The following is a 25,686-nucleotide window of genomic DNA, read 5'->3' on the forward strand; positions in this document are numbered from 1 at the left end:
TTCCCTTGCTTTCCAGCTTGAGCCCTGGTTGCGCAGTGGTTAGAATGCAGTATTGCAGGCAAATTCTGACCCCAGCCAGGAGTTCAGTCATGATGGGGCTCAAGGTTGACTCAGACTTCCATCCTTTTGAGATCAGTAAAATGTAAACCCGGGTTGCTGTGGGAAATATGCTGAGATTGGAAACTGCCCAGAAACTGCTATAAAGCAGTGTGGATGGTATATAAGTCTTAAGTGCTAATGCTATGGCTATTCATCACTAGTCTCTGGGGAGTAACAACTCATAGGACAAAGATCCTGTTCCTTTATTCCAGAAAATTGTTCACTGATCTGCATTATACTTGGTTTAAAGCTAGATGAGGTGAAAGGCCCTTTCTAAATGTTGTCCTTGTTTGCGTTTGGTCACACTGCTGCCCTCCCTGCACCAGAAGGACACTGTGCCAGATTTGGGATACACAGGGAAAAAAATAAAATATAAATAAAGAAGAACAGGTCCAATTCAGACTGAGCAATCTGAGTAGCGACAGAGGGTTAGCTAAGTTTTGGGTGAAGGACAGAAGCCAAGAGGAGAGAAGTAGAATCTCTAGCACTCTGAACAATATAATTCCATGTTACAATATCCTGTGAAAATCTTGCTGGCATTGTTTAAAACTGATTTTGAAGCCAAGTCCAAGTTTCGGGGTTACTAACCATTCATATTTCCTGGTGTTCTAAAAATTAGTTTTGGTACATGAGCACAGCAAATCTTCTAATGTTATAATGTGCATTAATATATATTTCTTGATCATGTAAGATAGTGTTTATATTAGATAACTGAAGCAGTGGTATAATAATTATATGTACTGGTGGGAGGATGACAGGCAGATTCCTATTTTCATGGGTAAAAATCAGATTCATTGTATATGCAAATGAATGGGGCAAATAATAGAACTATGCATCATGGGTAAAAAACAGCTTCGTTGCATATTTAGATTAATGGGTCAAATTATAGAGCCATTCATGCAACCTGCAATCATGGATAAAAATAAAATCCTATTCTGCAACTATGTCTTGGTCAAGACATATACGTGTGTACACATACACATACACACACACACACACACACACACACACACATGTATATTTAAAGATGCCATAACCAGATTGCACCAGGTTACAGCTTGCGGAGATTTTTCTGCAAATCAATAGCTGTGAATACAATTACTTTATTGGAGTTGATGTTTTATTATCCTTTTCGCTGTATTTACCCTAACCATATTCTTCCTTTTTGGAGTTTGGGACTAGTTTTGATAGGTTATCTGCTGTTAGATTCATCTACCAAGTATTACTAATAGCACAATCTTATATATGTTTATATATTGATCTTAGTGGATTTTTTACATAGACAACTCTCTAAAATTACAGCCCAAATACTGCAATAGCTGTCCTTGCATGTAGGTAATCAATTCCATAAATGGTCTTAGTTCTGAATAAGAAAGTGTAGGATTGAGCTCTAGTGACCTCTGGAAGTTTAAAACTTTTTCAGATGCTGAGGTAAAAGCAGAGGGATGGGATTAAAAATGTCTGGGTGAACGGGAAGAGTAAAATTACCATCAATCCTGAGATATGTTGTTGTTGTTGTTTACACACAGGTGAGGTCTGCCATAAATCCTATACTCAGTTTTCAAACCTTTGCCGTCATAAGCGTATGCATGCTGATTGCAGAACCCAAATCAAGTGCAAAGACTGTGGACAAATGTTCAGCACTACGTCTTCCTTAAATAAGCACAGGAGGTTTTGTGAGGGCAAGAACCATTTTGCTGCAGGAGGATTTTTTGGCCAAGGCATATCACTTCCTGGAACCCCAGCTATGGATAAATCTTCCATGGTTAATATGACTCATGCAAATCCAGGCCTTTCTGACTATTTTGGCGCCAATAGACATCCTGCTGGTCTTACCTTTCCAACAGCTCCTGGATTTTCTTTTAGCTTCCCTGGCCTGTTTCCTTCAGGCTTGTATCACAGGCCACCTTTGATACCTGCTAGTTCTCCTGTTAAAGGACTTCCAAGCACAGATCAAACAATCAAAAATCAAAGTCCCCTCATGACACATCCTCAGACATTGCCAGCTACCCAGGAGATTCTGAAGGCACTAAATAACCACCCATCTAACCTAAGTGAAAATAAGCCACTGGAGCTTCAACCAGAAAGGTCCTCTGAAGAGAGGCCACATGAAAAGATCAGTGACCAGTCAGAGAGTAGTGACCTTGATGATGTCAGTACCCCCAGTGGGAGTGACCTGGAGACCACCTCTGGCTCTGATCTCGAAAGTGACATTGAAAGCGATAAAGAGAAATGTAAAGAAAATGGTAAACTGTTCAAAGACAAAGTAAACTCTCTGCAGAATTTGGCTTCCGTAAATAATAAAGAATACAGCAATCATTCCACCTTCTCACCATCTTTAGAGGAACAAACTGCGGTGTCAGGAGCTGTGAATGATTCTATAAAAGCCATTGCCTCTATTGCTGAAAAATACTTTGGTTCGACAGGACTTGTGGGGCTGCAGGACAAAAAAGTCGGAGCCTTACCTTACCCTTCCATGTTTCCCCTCCCATTTTTTCCAGCATTCTCTCAGTCAATGTATCCATTTCCTGATAGAGACTTGAGATCGTTACCTTTGAAAGTGGAACCCCAATCTCCAGGAGAAGGGAAGAAGACTTTAAAGGGAACCTCCGAGTCTCCCTTTGACCTTACCACTAAACGTAAGGAAGAGAAACCACTTACTCCTGTAACTTCAAAAACATCAGTTTCATCAGTGGCCAGCCAGGACCAACCTCTGGATTTGAGCATGGGCACCAGAAGTCGAGCCACTGGCACAAAACAGACCGAGCCTCGGAAGAACCACATTTTTGGGGGAAAGAAAGGAGATCAGGATCTCGAATCAAGGAAATCCTCTGATATTTCCTTACAACACGCAAGACCTACACCTTTCTTTATGGATCCCATTTACAGGTAATCCACTTGTAAGGATTGTTTGGTTTCTGAAATCTCACATTGTCAAAATGGCCGGGGGTCCTCAAGTGATTGATTATCATAAAATTGAGGAAATAGTTGCTATATGAAATGAATCTTAGATATTTCTTACCTTAGTACAAGTTAATGTATTTTTTAAAAAAATAATTTTCGGAAAAAGAATGTGTTTAAAAATTGGCAGTCAAATTCTGCTTTTGTTTGCAAACTAGAAATGTCAACCTTCACTGCAATCAAAGGCGTTTCACCCAAGAACTCAAAACACATTGTACCATAGCAACCCAACGTGGAAACCAAGGGTAAAATTCTGTCTTTATTTGTTTGTAGTTATTGGAAAGTATTTGTCCCCATCTGCTATGCAGAATATACAGCTGATGTCAGAAGAATCTGCATGACAATTCTAATGAAATTTCATAGTAATATTGTTTATTGTGCTAAAATCAGTTTGAACTCCAAGAATATATAAGGAAATGCAGAATCTTCTAAACAGAATGGCTGATTGTTTACATATGGATTTTCCTCTGATTTCCTTTTGAAATTATTAACAAAGGGATTTTACTTTTTACTGGGTCAATTTATGTAGTGCTGACTATATCTCAAAAATATGCATAGACCTTGCAGGTCACTTTTTTTAAAAAAATGTGAACTTTTCATTTATTCAACTGTTTAGGATTCAATTATATTATCTACTCTTTCTCTGTCTTTATCTCCCTCCCTCCCTCTTTCCCTTTCTTTCTCCCATCCATCCAACCTATTGGACATTCTTCTCCAACATTATGCTATCTAGATGATTTGGGACCACAACTGTCAGAATTCCCTCTGTCCATAATGGCTAGCAATTCTGGGAGTTACTCTTCTGAAGCATAAGAAGTTTAGAAAGTGGGGATATTTCCCCAAGCACATGCAGAAAGATTCAACTGATATCACAGTTTAGAGTTTTTCCTGATTTCCAATGTAGAATTTAAATGTTTTCAAATTTTAATGCTTTTTCTCATACAACAAAATGAATTTTGTTCTTTTAGGTTTGCTATTGCAAAGACTGAATAGATATACTTCCTAACTTCTCCAACATTATGCTATCTAGATGATTTGGGACCACAACTGTCAGAATAAGAAATCAAACTGGATGGGTCATGGGCATGTATCCCATTTAAAAAATGGGCATCTACTCATGAAAAATCTATGTGTATTTGTCTCGATTTTTCATATATGCATATTAATGAACAAGAGAGGAAAAATAGTGATCTAGAGAGAAGGGAGTAAAAATAAATCTGAAAGGTATTAGTTGGTTTCCAAATAATGTGCTGGCACATCCTAATTGCCTCAAAATGGATGACTGAGATTCTCCATAGACATTTGGCACATCCTCGTATACTCTAAACTAATATTTGAATAGCTTACAACCTTTGCTTTACTTCTTAGAGTCTAAGACTCTATATCTGGAAGGCCTTCTGCAAATTACTATCAGTGGAGTGGATTACTCACTCCTGCTCCCCATTTTTTCTTCAACCTGGTTTCACCTGCTTGATGGTCCTCAGTAAATAAGCAGACAACACTCTCGGTTCTTCCTTCATAATCCAAAGGAAGCAGCAAATGAAAAAGCTGATTTCTAATGCAAAGGATTAGAGTTTGAGAGGTCTTCATGTTGACCTTAGTGCAATGACAGTAACTTCTAATGATATCCTTAAAAATCAGAGAAGGTTGTATACTGCATTTGTTGCAGTGGTTTAATTTCTCCACCCATCCATCATCCATTCATCATTTATCTCTGTCTGTCTGTCTGTCTGTCTGTCTGTCTGTCTGTCTGTGTCTTTATATCTATCTATCTATTTATCTATCTATGATCTATCCATCCATCCATCCATCCATCCATCTATCTATCTATCTATCTATCTATCTATCTATCTATCTATCTATCATCTTCCATCTATCTATCTATCTATCTATCTATCTATCTATCTATCTATCTATCTATCATTTCCATCTATCTATCATTTCCATCTATCTATCTATCTATCTATCTATCTATCTATCTATCTATCTATCTATCTATCATCTATCTATCATCTATCTATCTATCTATCTATCTATCTATCTATCTATCATCTATCTATCTATCTTTCTATCTATCTTCACTTTAACCTGAAATTATGGATAAGGATACAGTCTCTCAGATTGTTGTTTTCAAATCTTTAGATATTTATTCAGGGAATTCAGACCTAATTTCTAAATAGCATGCCAGTGAAATTAGTTAAGTTTCTTCCATCAGTCTCTTTATTTCTGTAACATAGCACTTGTAGGTGTGGGTTACAGTGATGTTTATTTTTTAATCATTTAACTATAATCAAAATCTGGCAACATTTTTTTTTCTTACTCTGTAAATGATTAGCAAAGCTTGGAAGAACTGTGTGGTGAATTAATCATTTTTTTTGGAGGAAAACAATATGACTGATGGTTGAGTATTCAGTTGTGTGTGATATATTCAGAATACTCCGAGCATTTCAGAATTGGGTGTGGTGATGATGATGATGATGATGATAAAAATAAGGGATCAATCTAGTTTTCCTTTGGTTTCAGTTACAAAGGTTATTTCATATTAAAAGTATCCTACTCAGCTCCTCTAATTTGATAGTATAATTGCCATCTTTAAATTATGCTCAGTTCCAATTTCTTATATGTATATATAAAATTGCAGGTGTCAAAATTTCAGTGTAAATTAAAGCAGCCTTCTCCAACACGGTTGGAGAACCAGAGGCTGGTTTATAGGATGCTCACTATACAGTACATTTATATGTTATATAGGTAGTCCTTGACTTACAACCAACCATTTATTAAAGTTACAACAGCATTAAAAAAAAGAGACTTATGACAGGTTTCGTACTGTCACGTGATCAAAATTTGGGCACTTGGCAACAGGCATGTATTTATGACAGTTGCACTGTCCTGGGCTCATTTGATCACTATTTATAGACTTTCCAGCTGGCTTCCAGCAAGCAAAGTCAATGGGGGTGGAGGGGGTGGAGCTGGATTTGTTTAAAGATCTCATGATTCACTTAACTGTAGTGATTTACTTAACAACTTGGCAAAAAAGGTAAAAAAATGGTGCAATTTAACAATTGCCTTGCTTAGCAACAGAAATTGTGGTCCTAAGTCAAGAACTACCTGCAATAGACTTGTGTTGACAAAAAATTATTCCTCTTTATCTTCCATCTGTGGCACTAAAAAAAATCTGGTTTGTCATCCAATATATATCCATCTTGATTGAATCATGACAAGATCATTCTCATTTTAATGTTTGCAGAGTAGAGAAAAGAAAGTTAACTGATCCACTTGAAGCTTTAAAGGAAAAGTATTTGAGACCATCTCCAGGGTTTTTATTTCATCCACAAGTAAGTAATTTTTTTAAAAAATGTAATTGAAGTATTAAGATTGTAAACAAACATGTTGATTCACAGGCACAGGTGCACAGGAACAACTGGAATTTTAGTCAAGGTCAGATTTCCTAAAAGGCAATTTTTAGTGACGCGAGACAAATAAAACCTTTTCATGTAGCATTGTTTTAATCTTCATGATGTTTTTGCAGGAAGGTTACAAACATAATTTAGACAACTGTCAAATGCCTGCGTATACTCCGTGTCGTGATATGGCTAAATAGCAGCTGTTCTCTCTAAAATACCCTGGCATTTAGGCTGTACCCAAATATGTATTTTGTTGGACAAAAAATTATAAGAAGAAAAATTCAAAACCACATTAGGCATTAGCCAACCTTTAAATGCTACTATAGCCGTCCTTGTTTCTTAAAGTCTTCAAGGTTCATAATCTATACCATGCTCCGTTTGCACCTCCTAAGATTTTGCAGAGTTAGATCAGGTCTCAGACTCTGGAATAGTGAATCAATTCTGTATTGGATGTTGTTGCACTTTCTAAGGAATAAAAATTGGAAGGCAGTTTTGTCATCAGCAGATACATCAGTTTAGACATAAACTATGATCTGCTATTCTGCTTCTGTGTCTGCATTTAAAAAAACTACTGTATGTAGCTTTTATCTGTAAGTTCTTGTGCATCTTATACAATCTTGTATTGATGTAAATTTGCCCCTTTTTGTCTGATTAGGTTGATATGGCTACTTCTGGACTGCATTAATGTAGCAGCCTAGCAAAAGAATTAGATTTTTTAAAAGATTTAGAATCAGAGCCATGGTTATCAGACTGAACTTGGTCAGGTTGCCAGCAACCATAGACTTCAGCAAGTTGTACCCATTAATATTATGAAAAGTTTTCAGCTTGATACTCAAATTTCCTTTCACACTTATTGGCTATAAGTAGATAATGGCTTGGATCCAAACTTAGTAATGGGTAATAATTAAAGAAAAAAATCATACTTTCTTCCGGAATTCTGGCCTAAGGTAACCAAAACAGAAATAATCATTGAATTAAATGAATTTGAAATGCTTTGAGAAAGGTAGCATAATATAGATAAAATGAAGGATTCTTTATAGGTATTTCTCTTTCCTCTCATTTCTATAGTTGCCAAAGTCCCATTTTGTATCTTGTCTGTTTTGTACTGTTTGTAGAAAAATATTGCATATAAAAACTGTTGCTTCTTCAATCATATTTTTGACAAATGAATAATGCAGTAAGATAGACATTTAAGTGTGACAATTAAATGTAAGTCCGTCAATGGATTATTTGATCACAGTAAGCCATGACACGTTGTGTTTGATTTTGCATTAGTGTGTATCCAGTTGTGCTTGATGTGCTGCACAAAACCAGCCAATCACAGCCTAGAGAAATGTGTGAATTAATGTGTTATAATAGCTAGATTGTTGGGCAAGAGTGCTGGATTGTGTTGGTCAACGGATGATCTTATCCAGTCACAAATTGTCTGCACAGCCTTTAGACTTTATTAATCTGAACGTAAACAGGGATTCTGTAGTATGAATCAAAGGAAGGCATGAACTAATTGCATTTGTACCAATAAAACATGTCCCTAAGACATTCTGTCTGGGTTGATAAGCTAAGTATCGGATAGCAATTTATTTATCAGAGTTCAACCTCCAGTATATTAGGAAATCTCATGGAAATCAGCATGTCCTTTAAATGGTTGTAGGAAATGGGATGTGTGACAGGTTCGTTTGATGTGCCAATGATGCTTCACAGAATTATCAGGCATTTTCATATATAAGTTTGATTTTTTTTTCTTCCTTTGTTTTTTGAAGGAGAGTATCCTGACTGTATTTGGGCCTGTGCATAAGGTCATTATACAGCTTCAGCCTTTTCCAGTCTGGGTGTCCTCAATATATATGAACATTAAATCTCAGTAGTGGTTATCTTAATGAGGAATTCTGTGACATGAATAGAACAATGTGAAGGGTGCCCAGCTTACTAGTATCATGGGAGAAAACAAAGCTGAAGTTCATTTTTTCAAATTTTGATTCATTGATGAAGCTGAGGTCATGAAAGAGACATCTCCTTGAGCTGTTTTGACCCGGGGCCTCTTCTCTTAACCAAATTGTTTTGGACCTTTTCTTTTCCCATTAGGATGATTTTATGCAGGATAGCAACTGTGAAAAAACTAATTTTAAAGCACTCACAATCTTTCTTACCACATTATAAAACATACATGTGATTCCCCACTGTCCTGGGAAGCTAATCAAAGCATGAGAAGCTAATCAAATGCTAATAAAATAACTTCCCCTGTAAATGACTTATTATACTGTATTAAGTATTAAGTTTTCAGGCTTGCTCCTGGTTCTAATTCCTGATGGTTTTGGTATTCATTCACCTGCATTCTTTTTCTGCATAAGCTCTTGGAGCTTTTTATATAACTGTTCTTCTGCTTTACCACTTTCCAACGCACATTCTATGAAGCAGTCTTGCATTGTTTAGCACTCAACAGAATAAAGTACAGTGAACAAATAAAACATTTGCAAAGTTATGGAACTGTCACAAGCTGCTGATGGGTTGAATTGGGATTGAGGTGGGGGTTGGCTCATAGCATAAAGCGTGTAACTGCTCCAGATTATAATTTAAATTTTGATATGTATTAGTTAATAGAGGTGAAGAATAAGTAATATCAGAAAATAAGTCTTTCTACAAATCTGGATTTGCTGGTTTGTTTATCAGTAAAGAAAAAAGAACAAAGAAACCAAAAATGGGAATCAGTTCATTCTAATTGGATGACTATTTGGGGGAAGGGGAACAAACAGAAAGCATGGAAGAAAATACACCATTCTATTATCCATTGTTACAATAATTGTCACTTAGTTTGCATCTGTCTATTTTCTCCTTATAGTGTGAGTACAGTGAGATTATTGCTGGTTGAAAAGAGAGAATTTCTCCCAGTGTTTATTTTAAGCAGAGCCATCTCTACCATTAAGGAGAGTGAAGCATTGGCTTCAAGTAGCATTTCATTTGTTGTGGTATTCAGAATACCAAGGGAAGACAAAACTATTAGTACCCTGAGTTTATCCTGTGTCTTCTAAACTAATTGGAATGATGACTGCATGGTGGGAGCAGATAACATCTTATTTTTCATTTCAGGAAACAAGGGAGGGTCAGTGTTTGTATAGTATGATAATACACATAGATATATTAAGTTGTGCTATTTAATAATGCACATTCACAGACATAAAGGTGGATTCTTTTGCTAAACAATCTCCCCATTGCGCCAATGTTTATATCATGTACCGTAATTGTTAGAACTAAACAGTTAGCTTAATTTGTGATATCTTTTACTGTTACAGCTAAAACTTTTATTAAAAAATATATATATAAAAGAAAATTATTTGACCAGAGAGGTTAGAGTTTAAAAGAACAGAGAGGTGAGAGTTTAAAAAAAAGCATGAGCTTTAGATTTCAAATCACAAGTAGATTTTAAAAGTGGTCATTTTTGTTATAGCTTCCTCTTTTCGTTCACCCAGTTATCCTCTTTTTTTGTGAACCAAATTTCTATCATCTGCTTTAGAGAATCCATCATCATGGTTATTGCTGATGCATGACAGCTAAAGTGACCTTTGCTGGAAGGGTGACCATGTTAGTTAGTTCCTGTATCAAAAACAAAGAATTTTAACACCTGCAAGTCATATTTACTATAGCATTAAATGCAATAATGAATCCAAGTGCAGGAATAATCTGTTGTTTCTGTTTCAATTTTGCTCCCAGTTCCAAATGCCTGATCAAAGAACTTGGGTAAGTTTGTTATTTATTTATTCAATTTAAACACTGTAAACAAAATTGAATAACACAACACAAGTAATAATCTACTCCATGCAATTTCCTCATTAATGATTTTAGCTCTCTTAAATAATAGCAGAGATTTGTTTTAATTTTGATCAAATGACACAATCGTTAATTAATTCTAAGTTCTAATAAAAGGACATTTACTACAAAATACTGTACATGAAATAGATTTTTCTATTGCATAGATTTTTTTCCAGATAGATTTGTTGAGCTACAAAACTATCCAAACTTCTTTGCTTACAGCAGTCTTAGTTGTACATGATATTATTTTCCTCTGTATAAAGATAAAAAGAAAACTCCCGTTGATGATTGGTTACAAACAACCTAACACAACCTCTAGCACATTTTTCTTACTAGATTCCTCAAAGATTTCAACATTGACAGAGTTTCTAAAGTACTGCTTTCACTAATAAAAATTGGTAAATAGTCAGTGTCATCACAGGAAATGTTTTACGACATTTTGAATAGAATAGAATATAGAATAGAATAGAATAGAATAGAATAACAGAGTTGGAAGGGACCTTGAAGGTCTTCTAGTCCAACCCCCTGCTCAGGCAGCAAAACCTACATCACTTCAGACAAATGGTTATCCAACATCCCCTAAAAAACTTCCAGTGTTGGAGCATTCATAACTTCTGGAGGCAAGTTGTTCCACTGTTTAAGTGTTCTAACTGTCAGGAAATTTCTCCTTAGTTCTAAGTTGCTTCTCTCCTTGATTAGCTTCCACCCATTGCTTTTTGTCCTACCCTCAGGTGCTTTGGAGAATAGATTCACTCCCTCTACTTTGTGGCAGCCTCTCAGATATTGGAACACTGCTTTTTTGTATTATGTTAATATTTGTCATACACCGTTTTATAAAATTTGCCAAATTCAAAATTTGCCAGAGATGGAAGGAACCTTGGAGGTCTTCTAGTCAAACCCCCTGCTCGAGCAGGAGACCCTATACTGTTTCAGATCATCTAGTATGTTTTTGAAAGGCTCCAATGATGGAGCACCCACAGCTTCTGACAGCATTTGGTTGATTGCTCTCACAGTTAAGAAATTGCTTCTCTCCTTGGTTATATGTGCTACCAATTATAACATCAGAGGCTCTCACCTTAGATAGGAAATCATACATTCAAATACTCCATTGCAGAGAAAAAAGAACATTTCAAATACAACCCCTATTTGACAAACACAGTGAAAACAGTTTATAAAGACCATTGTAACCCTACTAGCCATATTACCCCTTAATTGGCTATCATATGTACTCTGCATTTACAGGTTTGAAATTTAAAGTAAAATATAAACAAAATGCCAAATTAATGTCTCATGTCAGCTCCTATTTGCATGAATAAACACATATAATTTTTCTTGATTTCTTTGACAAAGAAGAGGTTTTCCTTTCTTGTGAATTATGAAGGTCAACCTTTTTGTGATGCAAGCATGCCTTAGCATAAATAAAATCTTAGGATCACACAGTGTGAACCATAGCTTGCAAAACAATGTTAAGTTATTTTTGTGTTTCACAGGCTATTTGCCCTTGATGTCCATCAGGGGTTTTCTATGCCTTTTCAATAAATTATAATATGAATGTCCAAGGTTGACAGTACCCAACCTGATTTCTGAGAGCTAAATAAATACAAACAATTCCCTACCCTTAATTACAGCAATGTCTGTTTTTTTTTTTTAAGCGCTCAGTAGTGGGAGTGAATGAGAATCCATGTAGAATTTGCGTCACCCAGCTATTTATGGTCTCTTAGGGATTGAAAGGGAAATAGAAATGCAGAGCACTTCATTTTTAAACATTTGGGTGCAGATACAATCAACTCATTATTTGGTTAATCAAAATTATAATGCTGCATAATATATATGCTTTTAAAAAAATTACTAAATACAGATTAGGAGCAGAGATAGCTTCATAATATGGCAGGAGGGAAAATTAAAATCTTCCCTGTCACCTTTTCCTCATCATATATCATTCATAAGATAAAATGCTAGATAAAATGTCATTATTTTCTCTGAATTTCCTATAATTTCAGAAACAGTTTGCGGGGCTGAATCTTGTTTCTTGATATTTTGGATCCTCTGTTACAATTACTCATGTTGGAGATATACATGAGATAAAGAGGACAAGTACAGATATTAGTCCTTTTACCTACTTTCTTTGCTCTGTGACTCTACATTATTTCTTATATTTTTCTTGCTTCTTAAAACTTTCAGTTTAAAGTCCACAAACTTTGGGAGTCTTTTGTGGTTTATTTTAACAATAGAGATTTATTTAGATTATTTCTTGGTAGAAATGCAATAGTGGCTTTGCAAGTCACTGAAATGCAGCTTGTAGCTTGTCCCCATGTCGTGACAATTAAAGCTAGACTATTATTAAATATGGAAGTTTGTTTGAACTTCTCAGTCTATACATCTATTGACAGACATAATTTTCACCATTTTGTCAAAGTACCAGGGTTGTTGTCAATCCCCAGACATGTATTATTGGATATTTTAAAAAAAACAACAATACTGTTTAAGTGAAGAAAAGCAGTTTTCTTTCTTTCTCTGTTTTTTTTCTGCATGGCCTTTGAAAAATGTTTCAAGGGTGGTACAGAGAATATCTGAAACCTGAAATGACACCACACTATTGAAAGATTTATACATCTCTGTTAGGCACTTTTCCAAACTAAAACGTTCCAATTACACATCTTCTAAATCTATAAATTCACATTCCCAGAGAACAAAGAATTGAACAGGAAAGAATTCTTGCCAAAATTCCTAAAAAGCTACCATTAATCAATGGATGGACAATAATATTTCCATAATATGAGATTATTGAGAAGTCGGGGGAGAGAGAGAATCTTGAGCTGTGCCACTATTTTCAAAAGGTGTATATTTTTCTTATTTCTTATCTTATGGATACACAGCATTCCTCTATTTTAATTAATTTTTTTTGCCTCAGTGATAAGGGAATGTGTGATAGGATGCTACGACTGAAGAGAACAGGACTGAAATTTGCAGGTGCTATATATTTGACTTCCTGAAATAGCTTTAGAATACTGTTTTTGCATATCTAAAAATACCATTTCGTAAATAAAACCTGAGACTTCTGTATCATCACGTAGTGGCCTGTGGGGGCCTCAAAAATGGCTAACGGAGCTTCAAATGTGGTCTATGTGCTGCAATTCTACTGTAAATACTAGAGGTCTGATCTACAATTTAATGTATTGTATAATAAATAAATACCAAATAAATCATCTTCTTACATGATTACTACTACCTACAGATTAGGGTTTATTGACTGAGGGGCACACCAGTCCTGCCAAGCTAAAAATTACATCTATGTTCTGTTTAAATATCTGTCCCTAAACTTTAAAGTGGGATGCGGTAGCTCAGTGGCTAAGATGCTGAGCTTGTCGATCAGAATGGTTGGCAGTTCAAATCCCTAGCGCCGCTTATCAGAGTGAGCTCCCGTTACTTGTCCCAGCTTCTTCCAACCTAACAGTTCGAAAGCATGTAAAAATGCATGTAGTAAAATAGGGACCATCTTTGCTGAGAAGGTAACAGCATTCTGTGCGCCTTCGGCATTTAGTCATGCCAGTCACATGACCACGGAGATGTCTTCAGACAGCGCTGGCTCTATAGCTTTGAAACGGAGATGAGCACCGCCCCCTAGAGTCAGGAACGACTAGCACATATGTGTAAGGGCAACTTTTCCTTTAAACTTTAAAGAGCCCAAACATTAGCACATTTAAATGTCTACCTATCCTTTCTTGATTGCAAATTGTAAAATAAAGTATTACAAAACAAGACAGCGACTTTTGGAAAATGTTCTGTTGAATCAATCACTCATATCCTGTAATCCTTTACCTGTGACATGGAACTAGAAACTTGGTTCATCTATCTGAGAAAATACCCAACCAATTCCGAGTTATTTCATGTATGGTTACTTTTATCAGATAAAACGTCTTACTTTCTTAAAGTGGCTAAATTTTGTAAACACCCTCTGTGAAACTTGACATGGTCTGATCAACCAGTAACCTACCTACAATTTTACATTGTCTTATTTTATTTGAAATAAAAACTGTTCATTTATTTGTTTATTTCTAGAATTCTAATCAGTGACTGTAATAAAGATCCCATTTATTCTATTCTCTGCTCCAATGGCCTAAAATCTTTCAAAATGAAAATGAAGTGCCATCATATTTTTTTTCACACTGAAGCAACATTTATAATCTGACTCAAATTCAAGACATAGCTACGTATGTACACTTTAAACATAGCGAAGCCATTACTGCCATCGGTTATGTGGAACATTGATAGCTGACAGACACTACTAAATTGGTACTTAGATGAAATAACAGAGATAAAGTACGTTAACCAGTGAACAAATGCTAGATAAATGCCTAGTAGAAATCCTGGTCAAAAGAAATATCTCTTAAGGAGTGCTCAGCTGCCGGCACTTCTGTTTTTAGAAACTAAGGATAGAGATATTCCCATTCTGAACAGTTCTGAGTTTTTGTGAGCTGTCATTGTTATAGTGATGACAATCTTGTAAGGTTTCCTTCCCCTTCAATTGCTGATATGCCCTCTATACTTGAGTTCTGCCTCAACAGCCTTCCTTTGATTTTCTTTGTCTGAGAACATCTGTTCCAATGGGGAAACTATGACCTTTGACCTCGAGTGAGGCAAAGAGCTACTCTATCAAGTCTAGAGGAGATTAAAGAAAGGCTGCCCAGATAGCTTTCATCCTGCTCTAGTGATTCTCAGCAATAACACAAGACAATACAAATTGGTACACAGGCCCTCAGCTGGGCAGTAGGGAAGGGAGAGAAGCAAGATACAAACAATCAAGTTCAACTCTATAGATGCAGATGGGAAAATCCTTGCCTGTTACCCTGGAATAAATTGATATTGATAAGATGGATGTCACTGGATTAGTGATCCAGCTGCATATTAGCATCTTTCTATGTTTCTTTCAGTCCTTCAATCCATTTTTATCTTATTCCAAGGTGGATTCATTCAAAAGTAAAATATCTCATTCTCATGGAGAATGGGAACATTAGGAAAAATATGGGGATTCTACTAAAAATAGAAGCCCATATTAACTTTTATTTTTTTATTGAACGCCAAATACACTACACTCCATACTCTGGCATACTGATCAGAGGTGGGTTGCTCCTGGTTCGGCCCGGATCGGGTGAACCGGTAGTAGCGGCAATGGGAGGCTCTGCCCACCCGTCCAAATGCTTCTGCCCATGCAGAACATGTGCAAGAGAGTGTGTGATGAACCCATAGTAAAAAATTTGGAAACTTGCCACTGATCCTGATGCGAGATGATTCCCCACAACTAAGGCAGAAAGCTACTTTGTTTTATTCATGTTGATGAAATGTTGAACAGGTAGCCTGAGGTTGTGTGTTTCTATCTTAGTTTCCTGTTTCACTGCCATTATTTCTTTTTTTGTTGCTTGCAGACATCATATCAGACATTTCAGAACCATATAATAAAATTTCATAAAATTACCATGTTTAAACTACTATATTTAAACTTCATATGAACCTTGAAGAATGCCACTTACCATGGATATCTCCCTCTGCCCTTAGATTTGTAAAGTACATCTATTTCATATTCTTCCTGTAGATGTAAAAGATAAGAAATTGGAAGAATATGTTAGCTCTCTCCATTGTGCCACTAACACTTCCTTATAAAATGCAGCAAGACAAACCTTCATTTTTTCTTTTCCACCACCAATGGAGGCGTCCACTTTTTATAACAGCATTTCTATGTCCAGATTGCTGACTGCTATTAGGATGGCTGCTATAGCTGGCTGGATTGTTTGTTAGATATTATATATTTTAACTTAGTGGGTTGTTTTATTTTGAGTTACATGTTTGCCCCCCCCCCCCCAGAATTGCTTTGTGAATCTCAAATAATGCAACAAATTAGTATTGAAATTCATAAAGAAACAGAAAATGGGAGAGTTAGAATGGCTATTTAATATCTATTAGAAGCCAAGTAAGGGATGTTAAGATCAGAGCAGTCACTGCAAGTTGACTGATGGAAGTAGAGAAACAATTAAATCTGTAGTAATTTGTGTTAACAAAAATGGCATACATACCATTGGATAGATCAGAACCAAGTTTATAACTTCATAAATCCACTATAATAATTGATGGATTAAACCATTACAGGAAGAGAATGAGTTAACCTAATGTTACTGGAATCTGTAGGAAGAAAGAATATATGCCTAGGCCTAAACATACAGGTATTCCTCCTCTTACAACCATAATTGAGATCAGAATTTCTATTGCTAAGTTGATTTTGTGGCCACAGTTCTTGCCACAGTTGTTCAGTGAATCACACAATCAATAAATGAATTTGGCTTCACCCATTGATTTTGCTTGGAAGCAAACTGGGAAGTCACAAATGGGTATTACATTACCTACAATTTTTTAACCATCACAAATACATGCTGGTTTCTAAACACCTGAATTTTGATCTTGTGACTGTGGGGATGCTGCGACAGTTATAATTGCAAAATTGGTCATAAGTAACCTTTTCAGTGCTGTTGTAACTTCAAATGGTCACTACACAAATGGTTGTAAGTCAAGGATTAGTTTGTAAGTCATTGGTACAAATTGTTATCTCACTAACAATTAGAAGGGTTTAAAATGCAGTGGGAAACTTAACTCCAATTGATTCTGGAAGGGAAAATAGGAATGGGTGAAAAATGCTGTGATAATGCAGAACTCTGGGCCAATAATGATCATGCTCTATTAGGATGGCATCACATCCTATCGTGACCTGCCATCATCATTGGCCCTACGATCGGTGCTCGTCAAAACCCTTCATATTGATAAATGCCTTGTCCACTTCCACCTTTGGATAATGTTTTAGCAGCTGAGTGATTATGAATCAAACCCCAGAGCTTTGAGCCCTCACTGCTTCCCTCTGCTTTCCCATTTGTCTCCTGACAAGTAAATGTATCTTGACTTTCCTCTGAGAATTTTTTTTCCCCTTTTGCATGATGTTTGATGAAAGACATTTGGTAAATTGGCAATGGTGCTCTGTACAATGCAATTTGTACTTGGTGTTGGAAATCTGAACATGAAATGAGAAGATAGGCTACGGCAAAAGAGGGGGAAAATATTAGTGCTAGCAAATATGAATAATCATTCAACAAAGCAACTCAGTTTATTTTGGAGGGAAAAATAGCAGCACCATCCAAATTATCCAAATCGTTTTATATCTTATTTTGTACACAGAAAACAGGCAACCCCCTTTCCATGTAACTTTCTATCAACGCTAAGTAAGATGGGAGCTTTTGTGAATGCAGTATAGGGAAAGGCAAATCAGATTTGCAAGCAGCCATCTTTATTTTCTCATTGCCACCCATGGTTTTGTGAACACAAGCATTCTCTGAGGCCAATTTAACAATCCTTTGGAGCAAGGGGTGTGATTTTACAGCTCACTGCAATTAGATAATGTTTTGGTGAATGGCAGTGATTAAAAAAATACAAAAGAAAATGTTATGGCTATATAACATGAATTGTGAAGTTGAATCATGATATGCATTAATTCTTAAGTTAATGATATGCTACTTTATGTAGAATTGTTTCCAGCAGTGTGAGGGTTTTTTCATCACATTATGCCATGGGGCATAATTGTGCCTTTTAATATTCCATTAGGGACGACCACATCTGGTAGCACTTGGTGGCTCCTTCTTCTTTCTTATTGGTCAGTCTGGGTCTCCTCTGCAGTTTTCCTTTTGGGGATATACAGTACAGGTTTACTAAGAAGTCAGTTGCACTGCATTTATTCATCTCTTTTGCGATTCTGAGCCATTTAGTTGGATTAGATCTAGTACTCCCTGTAAAGAAACATGCATGAAAGGAATATAAGATGACGTCATTAAAATCTTAACTTTCTCCTGACAAGAAAGCCCAGTTGCAAATTTTCAAGAGATCTAAGTAATATGATATGCTATTCCAAAAAATGAAACCTTTGGAATATAGGTATTCCTCAACTTATAACCATAATTGGGACCACAGTTCACATTTCTAAACAAAATGTTTGTTAAGGGAGTCACACCTATTTTATTATCTTTTTTGCCACGATTGTTAAATAAATCACTTCAGTTGTTAAGAGCAAGAGCACTTAGACTTATATACCACTTCACAGTGCTTTACAGCCCACTCTTGCCCCGACAATTTTGGTCCTCATTTTACCCATCTTGGAAGGATGGAAGGCTGAGTCAAACTTGCGCCATTAAAATTAAACTCCTAGACTGAGCAGTGAGTTAGCCTGCAGTACTGCATTCCAACCATGGGTCGATGAAGTGAATCATGCAGTCATTAAATGAATCCAGATTCCTCCCTCTGACTTTGTTCGTCGGAAGTCGGCTAGGAAGACTAAAAATGGTGATCTTATGAGACTCTGCAATGCTAGTTGGCTACTGCCTGAATTTTCCTCATGTGACCGTGAGGATGCCATGAACGTCTGAAGTGCAAAGACCAGTCATGAGTCACTCTTTTCAGAGCTGTTGTAACTTCAAACGGTCACAAAGTGAATGGCTGTAAGTTAAGGACTGCCTGTAATCTTTAACCCTCCTATATTATACTGGATGTCACTCACCATATCTTTCTAATTTTACAGATGTCCGCCATAGAAAATATGGCCGAAAAGCTGGAAAGCTTCAGCAGCCTGAAACCAGACGCAGGTGACCTCATCCAGTCTGTTCCTTCCATGTTCAACTTCAGGGCCCCTCCCAACACCTTGCCTGAGAACCTTCTTCGCAAGGGGAAGGAACGTTATACCTGCAGGTAATTTCTGCTTCCTAATTACCATATTTTTCTGAGTGTAAGACGCACCGGAGTATAAGATGCACCAAGGTTTTGAAGAGGCAAATTTAAAAAAAAAAGGGTTTTGCCCTACAGACCTCCCAAAAACAGTCCGTTTTCATGAAAACCGGCCCTTTTTTTTGTCAAAAAAGGGCATGCATAGCCTTTAGGAGGCTTGTAGAGTGCTCCTGGGGGTTGGAGGGAGGCAAAAATGAGCAAAAAACAACCCATTTTTCGCTCATTCTTGCCCTCCCCAGCCCCCAGAAGCACTCTGGAAGCCTACTAAAGGCTATGCACGGCCATTTTTGAAAAGGGGGCGGGGTTTCAGGAGGGTAAAAATGCTATATTCAGTGTAAAAGACACACCCAGATTTTCACCTTTTTTGAGGGGAAAAGGTGAGTCTTATACTCCGAAAAATACGGTACCTCAAAGTTTTCTCTTGCAATATCTCCTTTCCCTTCCAAGCAGCAGTTTACTTTAGTAAATTACTCAAAACCAGATGATGAATAGGGATGATGGTGGGTCACTGGCATTTTAAAAGGTTCTTTCTTCAGCAAAATATGGGCACAGGGCTTGATTTTGTGTTTGTTTGCAATTACAGGAGGAATTTTGTCCTCCATTACCGCGAGCTTGATAAATGAGGCCAAAACATTTCATACACAAACGTGTTCCAAAATTTCCTCGTCACCTTTATATTAATGTGTGATCTTTTCCCTCATTATTTTCCCCCCGATCATGAATTGCAAGACTGTTTTCCTCTTGGATTTTTTTTCTCCCTTTGATAATACAAAAAGGGAAAGTTCATAAGATCTGTGAATGATTAGGAGATGTGAGGGGAAAAACAAAGTTGTCACTGTAAATCTTCAGCTCAAATCAGCATCTTCAGAAAAGTAATCAATGGAAGTTTTGTCTCGGAGCTGGATCAAGTATACAGATATCTGCAGTCGCTTAGACCCTAAGTGGAAAACCATTTGCTAACTTAAAAAGGAGCCTTTTTCTTGACCTCTAAATTTCACGAGTTTCACAGCTCATTAGAGTGCAAATTTGAATTTCAAAATTGGTCAGAATTTAAGGAGTGAATAATCTAGTAATGCTCTTGACAAGTTACAAAGTTTCCACTCACCCTGTCTGGAACAATTTTAAGAGTTTGGACATTTTTTAAATATATGGAAACATCTGTATATAACCATTCAATGTACCATTTTAAAAGAAAGAACAATGAATAGTACATATGTACTTTTTTCCCCAAAGGTGTGCCACTATTACAGAGAGTGAGAGAGATATGTAAATGACTCACATTTTTAATGTGGCCTTGTGAAATGTATTTATTTATTTGTAAAATTTATATGACTTCCCATCTGATCCACTGTAACTCAGCAAGCATTGAATTTGGCCTATTTAATGTTATGGTTCTTAGTTTGTGTGGAATAAGGAAAGAGAAGTTAACAGAAATATTTCTTGATGAGAATCATGTATTTATAAATGAAATATAATTAAATAGTTGGCAGACTGGATTAAGGTTACTGGTGTGGTAAGCAGTGAAAACAACATTACACTTCTGATTCCACTGAAATAGGTATAAAGACAGAGCAGAGTCATTAAGTTACCAGAAATATGATTGCCATTCTTGTACTTGAGAGATATTGAGAAATTCATCTGCAACGTTCAAGAATCCTCATTTTGCACTTTGGTATTTATCCTGCCCTGGTCACCCTTTTGCCAACTGCTGATCTCTTCTATTTTTTTTAATAGTTAATATATACTTTAAGCAAGGATTTTATCATAAATTTACTACCACATATATTCATTCCCTTCCTCAGATAAGTTTACCCTCAAATTTTTAATTAAAATGTCATGAAAAAAGCAACAACCCCACATAAGCTAATCATCAAATTTTCATGTTTTACTTTCCCACGATTGGTTTATCTTAGGGTGTTTTAATGGTGTTTCAATTAAGAATTCAATAGTTATTTACAGATATTTTAATAAAAGTAAGGGAACAGCAGATAAGCTCATTTGTGGATAAGCCAAACTCAATTTTGGGAGTGTATTTTGTTACCTAAAATTCTCAGCTTATCTGCGAATGTATGCAGTATATGCTTCCTTTCTGGCATGAAAAATGTTATGGAAAAGGAAATAGATACCATGGACTATGTTGTTATTTTGTTTCCACCTGTATGATTTTTATTAGAAATCTAGAAAAAAGTGTCAAGAAATCAAGATGAAATTGTCCAAGATCTTGCAGATTAATCTCCCAATACTTAACTAGTTTGCCAAGCATAAACTCACACACATACACCTTTCATCGGGTGGGGGGGTCCTGCCAGTTCTAACCTCTTCTATAGAAGAGGTTCCACAAATCTACAGTGCCGTTTAGAACCGGTTCCAGCTCCCTCCCTCTGCCTGTCCGCACATCATCAAGATGAAGAGCGAGAGGAGGAATTCTGGGAGTTGAAGTCCACAAGTCTTAAAGCTGTCAAGTTTGAATACCCCTGGGTTTTTTTTTCTAAAGGGTTAGGGGTGCAAGAGTCTTGTAACTTGACAGCTTTAAGACTTCCACACTTCAATGCCAGAGTTCCTGAGCCAACATGACTGGAGAAGGAATTCTGGGAGTTGAAGTCCACAAGTCTTAAAGCTGTCAAGTTTGAACATCCTGGGTTTTTTTTCTAAAGGGTTAAGGGTGCAAGTGTCTTATAACTTGACATCTTTAAGACTTGCGTGCTTCAAATGCCAGAGTTTCTGAGCCAACATTTTGATTGCTAAGCAAGAGCGTTGTTAAGTGAGTTTTACCACATTTTACAAGTTGGCCACGTCCACCCAGTCACATGGCCAGCAAGCCACTCCCACCCGGTCACATGGCCAGCAAGCCACTCCCATCCAGTCACATGGCCAGCAAGCCACTCCCACAAAGCAGGTCATACCTACAGAAGAGGTTCTAAAAAAAATTGAAACCCACCACTGCCTTTCATGTATGTGAATTATGGTGACTATGGGACTCAGACCAAGAAGACCAAATCAATAGCTTAGAAGGGATGACACATAAAATTTGTATCCAAACATACACATTATGCAAAAAAGTTAAAGGATAGCTTATAGGACGCAAGTAGAAAGGAATTTAAATAATCACAGGAATGGGTGCCTTCATTATTTAAATGTTTACTATGCCAGAAAGTCTGCTAATTCACAATTCATGCCCTCTTTTTGTAGCATCCATTTGTTCATATTCATAAGAAAGATACCAGATTTGGAAATTGGCATTACCCAGATTAGCTTTGCCTGGTCAAAAAGTAAAATTCAGTTGTCTTTAGTATTTCACTTTCATAAATATTTTCTGGAAGAGGTTTTTCTAAAACAATACGCTACTGCTATTAGAAAGTTCCACTTCTATTATTTTTTAAAATCTGTTGCTTGTATCTTGGCTCTTTATCAGAATGTAAACAAATGTATTTAATATTTGGCAGATCAGATTCATAAATATGTCAGTTTCTTTCATAGGATATCTTTAGAGAATCTTAAAAGACTTGGTCTCAATAATCTAGTGATATTTCAGTTATAGTACACCAGATATAACAAACAATTTAAGATAAGTTTCCATTAATCTAAATTCTGAGTCCCTTAAAAATATATTTCCAATCCATTATCTAGATTATTTTAATAAAGGGAATAGTAAATTGAAAACTTGTTTATCAGATATTGTGCATAGATACTTTGGTAAATTGCTACTTCATTCTATAAATGTTTTAATGTAATTTATTTATCATTCCTGTTTTCAGAAATTTTAAAATATCCATGTTTCTGTTCAAGATTTGTTTGAAGTGATATCTAAACCAGAAATTTCTTTACATAATGTAAAATACATTTTTATTAATTATTTTCCAATAATAGATACTGTGGCAAGATTTTTCCAAGATCTGCAAATCTGACTCGGCATCTGAGGACACACACTGGAGAACAGCCATACAGGTACAAGATAAACGAACTGATGTATATTTGGCTGGTGTGGGGACAGAAATAACCATGTGTCTCTTATTTGAAAAAAGATTATTGTCAATATTAGATATTAGAGTTGCTTCTTCAGCCTTTGACCACCAAAACTCATTACCTAATACAAGTAAATAAAGTTTTGGAATGTGCTCCATTGAATATAATTGACAATAGATTATAATTAATATGTACCAAAATAGATTCCAGGGTACGTCAACAAAATTTTATGAAATATTAGCAAGTCTTATCAAGCAGCAAGCAAACATCAAGCAAACTTTCCAAAAATGGTTCCTATTGTTTATTGTTTAGCTTCATGTCTTTATCTTTTAATTTACTTCTCTGTTGGTAAATCCTATCAATCTCTTAATCAGGAGACCTCATGAAAATAAGACATATGGATACTATTCATTTATTGAAATGAAAAAACATTTTTTTAAAATTGAACTGAAATTCTATTTCATGAAATCAATGGGAAGGAACTCATCCCCAGTTTTAAATGAACAAAATATATTGGCATACGTTTTGCCTTACAAAGAAAGGAGAAAAAGTACATTGGTTGATTTTCCTTAGTCCTGAATTTATTTGAGAAGACATCTTTCATGTAATTTAATTCATGTTTTAAATCATGTTTTAAAATCTGTTATGCGCTTCTACTGCCTAACAGCCAGAAACAATTAGCCATGTAATGCATAATTTCTTCCCTCAATAATTGACTTAACGCACAAAGTAGCAGAGATGTTTTGAAGTACAGGAAAAATAGACGATTGGAGAAAGGAAAGGATGATGTTGATGTAGCCTTTTGGCCAGGTGCCAGCTAAACAATTTGGAAGTTATAGTATGTCTTAGTAATGGCTTAAAGAGCAATGCAGTAAAGGCTTTGGGGATTTCAAATGACTGCAGAATATGAAAATTGATGCCTCTAGTACCCAAGAGATAGACTAAACTACTCATTTTGGCAAGATATTAAAGATTTGGATTGTTTATTTCTGCATTTGGGGAGATAACTGTATTTCCTGCAGGATTAGCCATTGAAAAAAGCCAATTCTTCAAGGGAGATTTTTTTTTTTCATATAGTATAACATTGAATAGGGGGAAAAGTGCCATCCCTCCTTAATCTTAGAAGTTTCAGGTTTTCTTCTCCCAACTGTTTAGCTTTAGCATATTGACAATGGGTTGAAACAAAAATCTCATGTTTCTTTGTACATTCAAAACTTTGGTACCATGCTTTTTAACATATACGATGAAAATATATTATTCTGAAAGTTATATATTTTTAACGCTAAAACACTGTTTCTTCATTTATGTTAAACTGAAAAACATTTTTATAAACTTTCTACATATGTGTGTATATGTGTTTAAAAAAGGGAAGCTGGAGAGACATTATTTGCCTAAAAGTTATTGGAAATATTTCCAGCAAGTCTGGATATAATATCCCACAATCAGACAATTAGTCTGGATTACAGACTAATTTGGGAACATCAGAATATCAAAAATGGATGAGTGTGAAAAATGAATTTCAAATGGATGAAAAAAAATGATTTTTTCTTTCTCTTTCAAAACTTTGTTTTGTGTCATGAAATAAAGCATTTTCTTTAGAACAACAACAATAAACAAACAAACAAAAACAGCTTACACAAAATTAACCTATGGAATACATCATAACAGCCATCTTGAATGAATGGCTTTAAAAAAAAAGGTTGAATCAATTCATAGCAGATCGATTCTTTGAGGGCCATTAGTCTTGAAGATTCAGTTGCCTTTGCTATGGGTCAAGCATCTTTGTATGTTAACACCGCAGGGACATCTGGCTGGCCACTTGAGGAACAAAATGCTTGCATAAGAACCAGCAGGGATGTTGCTTGCATTGATATGAAGGAAAAGAAGGAGTACATTCTCTCAGCATTGCCCTTTCTGATGGGAGTAGGTTCCAGCAGGATAAAATATTCAAACCATTTGGTATTCGGGTGCTATCACTGCATTCATAAGACCTACTTCAATCCAGGTTTATAGAATAAAACAAAATCATGAATTACAGGGTCAAGGAATTGAACATAACTGGAAATAACTTTTTTAAAAAACTTCTGTTTTCATATCAGGAGAGCATTGCTGGATTAGTTATTTATCCTTTCATATTTGATATTTATTTTCAGGTGTAAATACTGTGACAGGTCTTTCAGCATATCATCTAATCTACAGAGGCATGTCCGGAATATCCACAACAAAGAGAAACCTTTTAAATGTCATTTATGTGACAGATGCTTTGGCCAACAAACCAACTTAGACAGACATCTCAAAAAGCATGAAAACGGCAATATGTCTGGTATGTAACTAACTTCCCTTTTAATACCAAACTACTTTGGTATTACTTTATATTGGATTCCTCTCATTCCATATAATTGCAATAATTTTCAGTTTTAAAAAAAAAGCTAGAAAAAGAATTCCACCCTCACACTGTTAAGTAGTCAAGATAAAAATGTTCAGCCTTTAGATTTTCACCCTAAAGTTAAAATAAGGTTAGTAGATTAGGAAAAGTATGTCTCCACCATGATTAAATATTGGTTCCGTTATATCTAGTTCTTGGTTGGTTTTAATGTAGTTGCTTTAACACTTAATATTGAATGTTTTAATGTTTTTACTGTTCTTA

The 25,686-nt window shown here is 35.8% G+C and overlaps 1 protein-coding gene across 9 annotated transcripts in view; it reads left to right on the top strand.

Annotated features, from left to right (window-relative positions):
* The window catches only part of MECOM (MDS1 and EVI1 complex locus), a 572,118-nt gene that overhangs the window by 534,329 nt on the left and 12,103 nt on the right, over window positions 1-25,686 (top strand). For 5 of the 9 annotated variants that reach the window (XM_081955568.1, XM_081955569.1, XM_081955573.1 and 2 more), the window contains 7 exons: window positions 1,629-2,988; window positions 3,219-3,305; window positions 6,308-6,395; window positions 10,170-10,196; window positions 18,874-19,040; window positions 22,944-23,021; window positions 25,193-25,362. In XM_081955568.1, the coding sequence (XP_081811694.1) occupies window positions 1,629-2,988; window positions 3,219-3,305; window positions 6,308-6,395; window positions 10,170-10,196; window positions 18,874-19,040; window positions 22,944-23,021; window positions 25,193-25,362 (1,977 nt within the window). The remainder of the gene's footprint in view (window positions 1-1,628; window positions 2,989-3,218; window positions 3,306-6,307; window positions 6,396-10,169; window positions 10,197-18,873; window positions 19,041-22,943; window positions 23,022-25,192; window positions 25,363-25,686) is intronic. The other 4 variants (XM_081955570.1, XM_081955571.1, XM_081955575.1 and 1 more) reach the window with 3 other exon arrangements.

This window comes from Natrix helvetica (genome assembly GCF_964273705.1).
Source record: "Natrix helvetica genome assembly, chromosome: 5".
NCBI lineage: Eukaryota > Metazoa > Chordata > Lepidosauria > Squamata > Natricidae > Natrix > Natrix helvetica.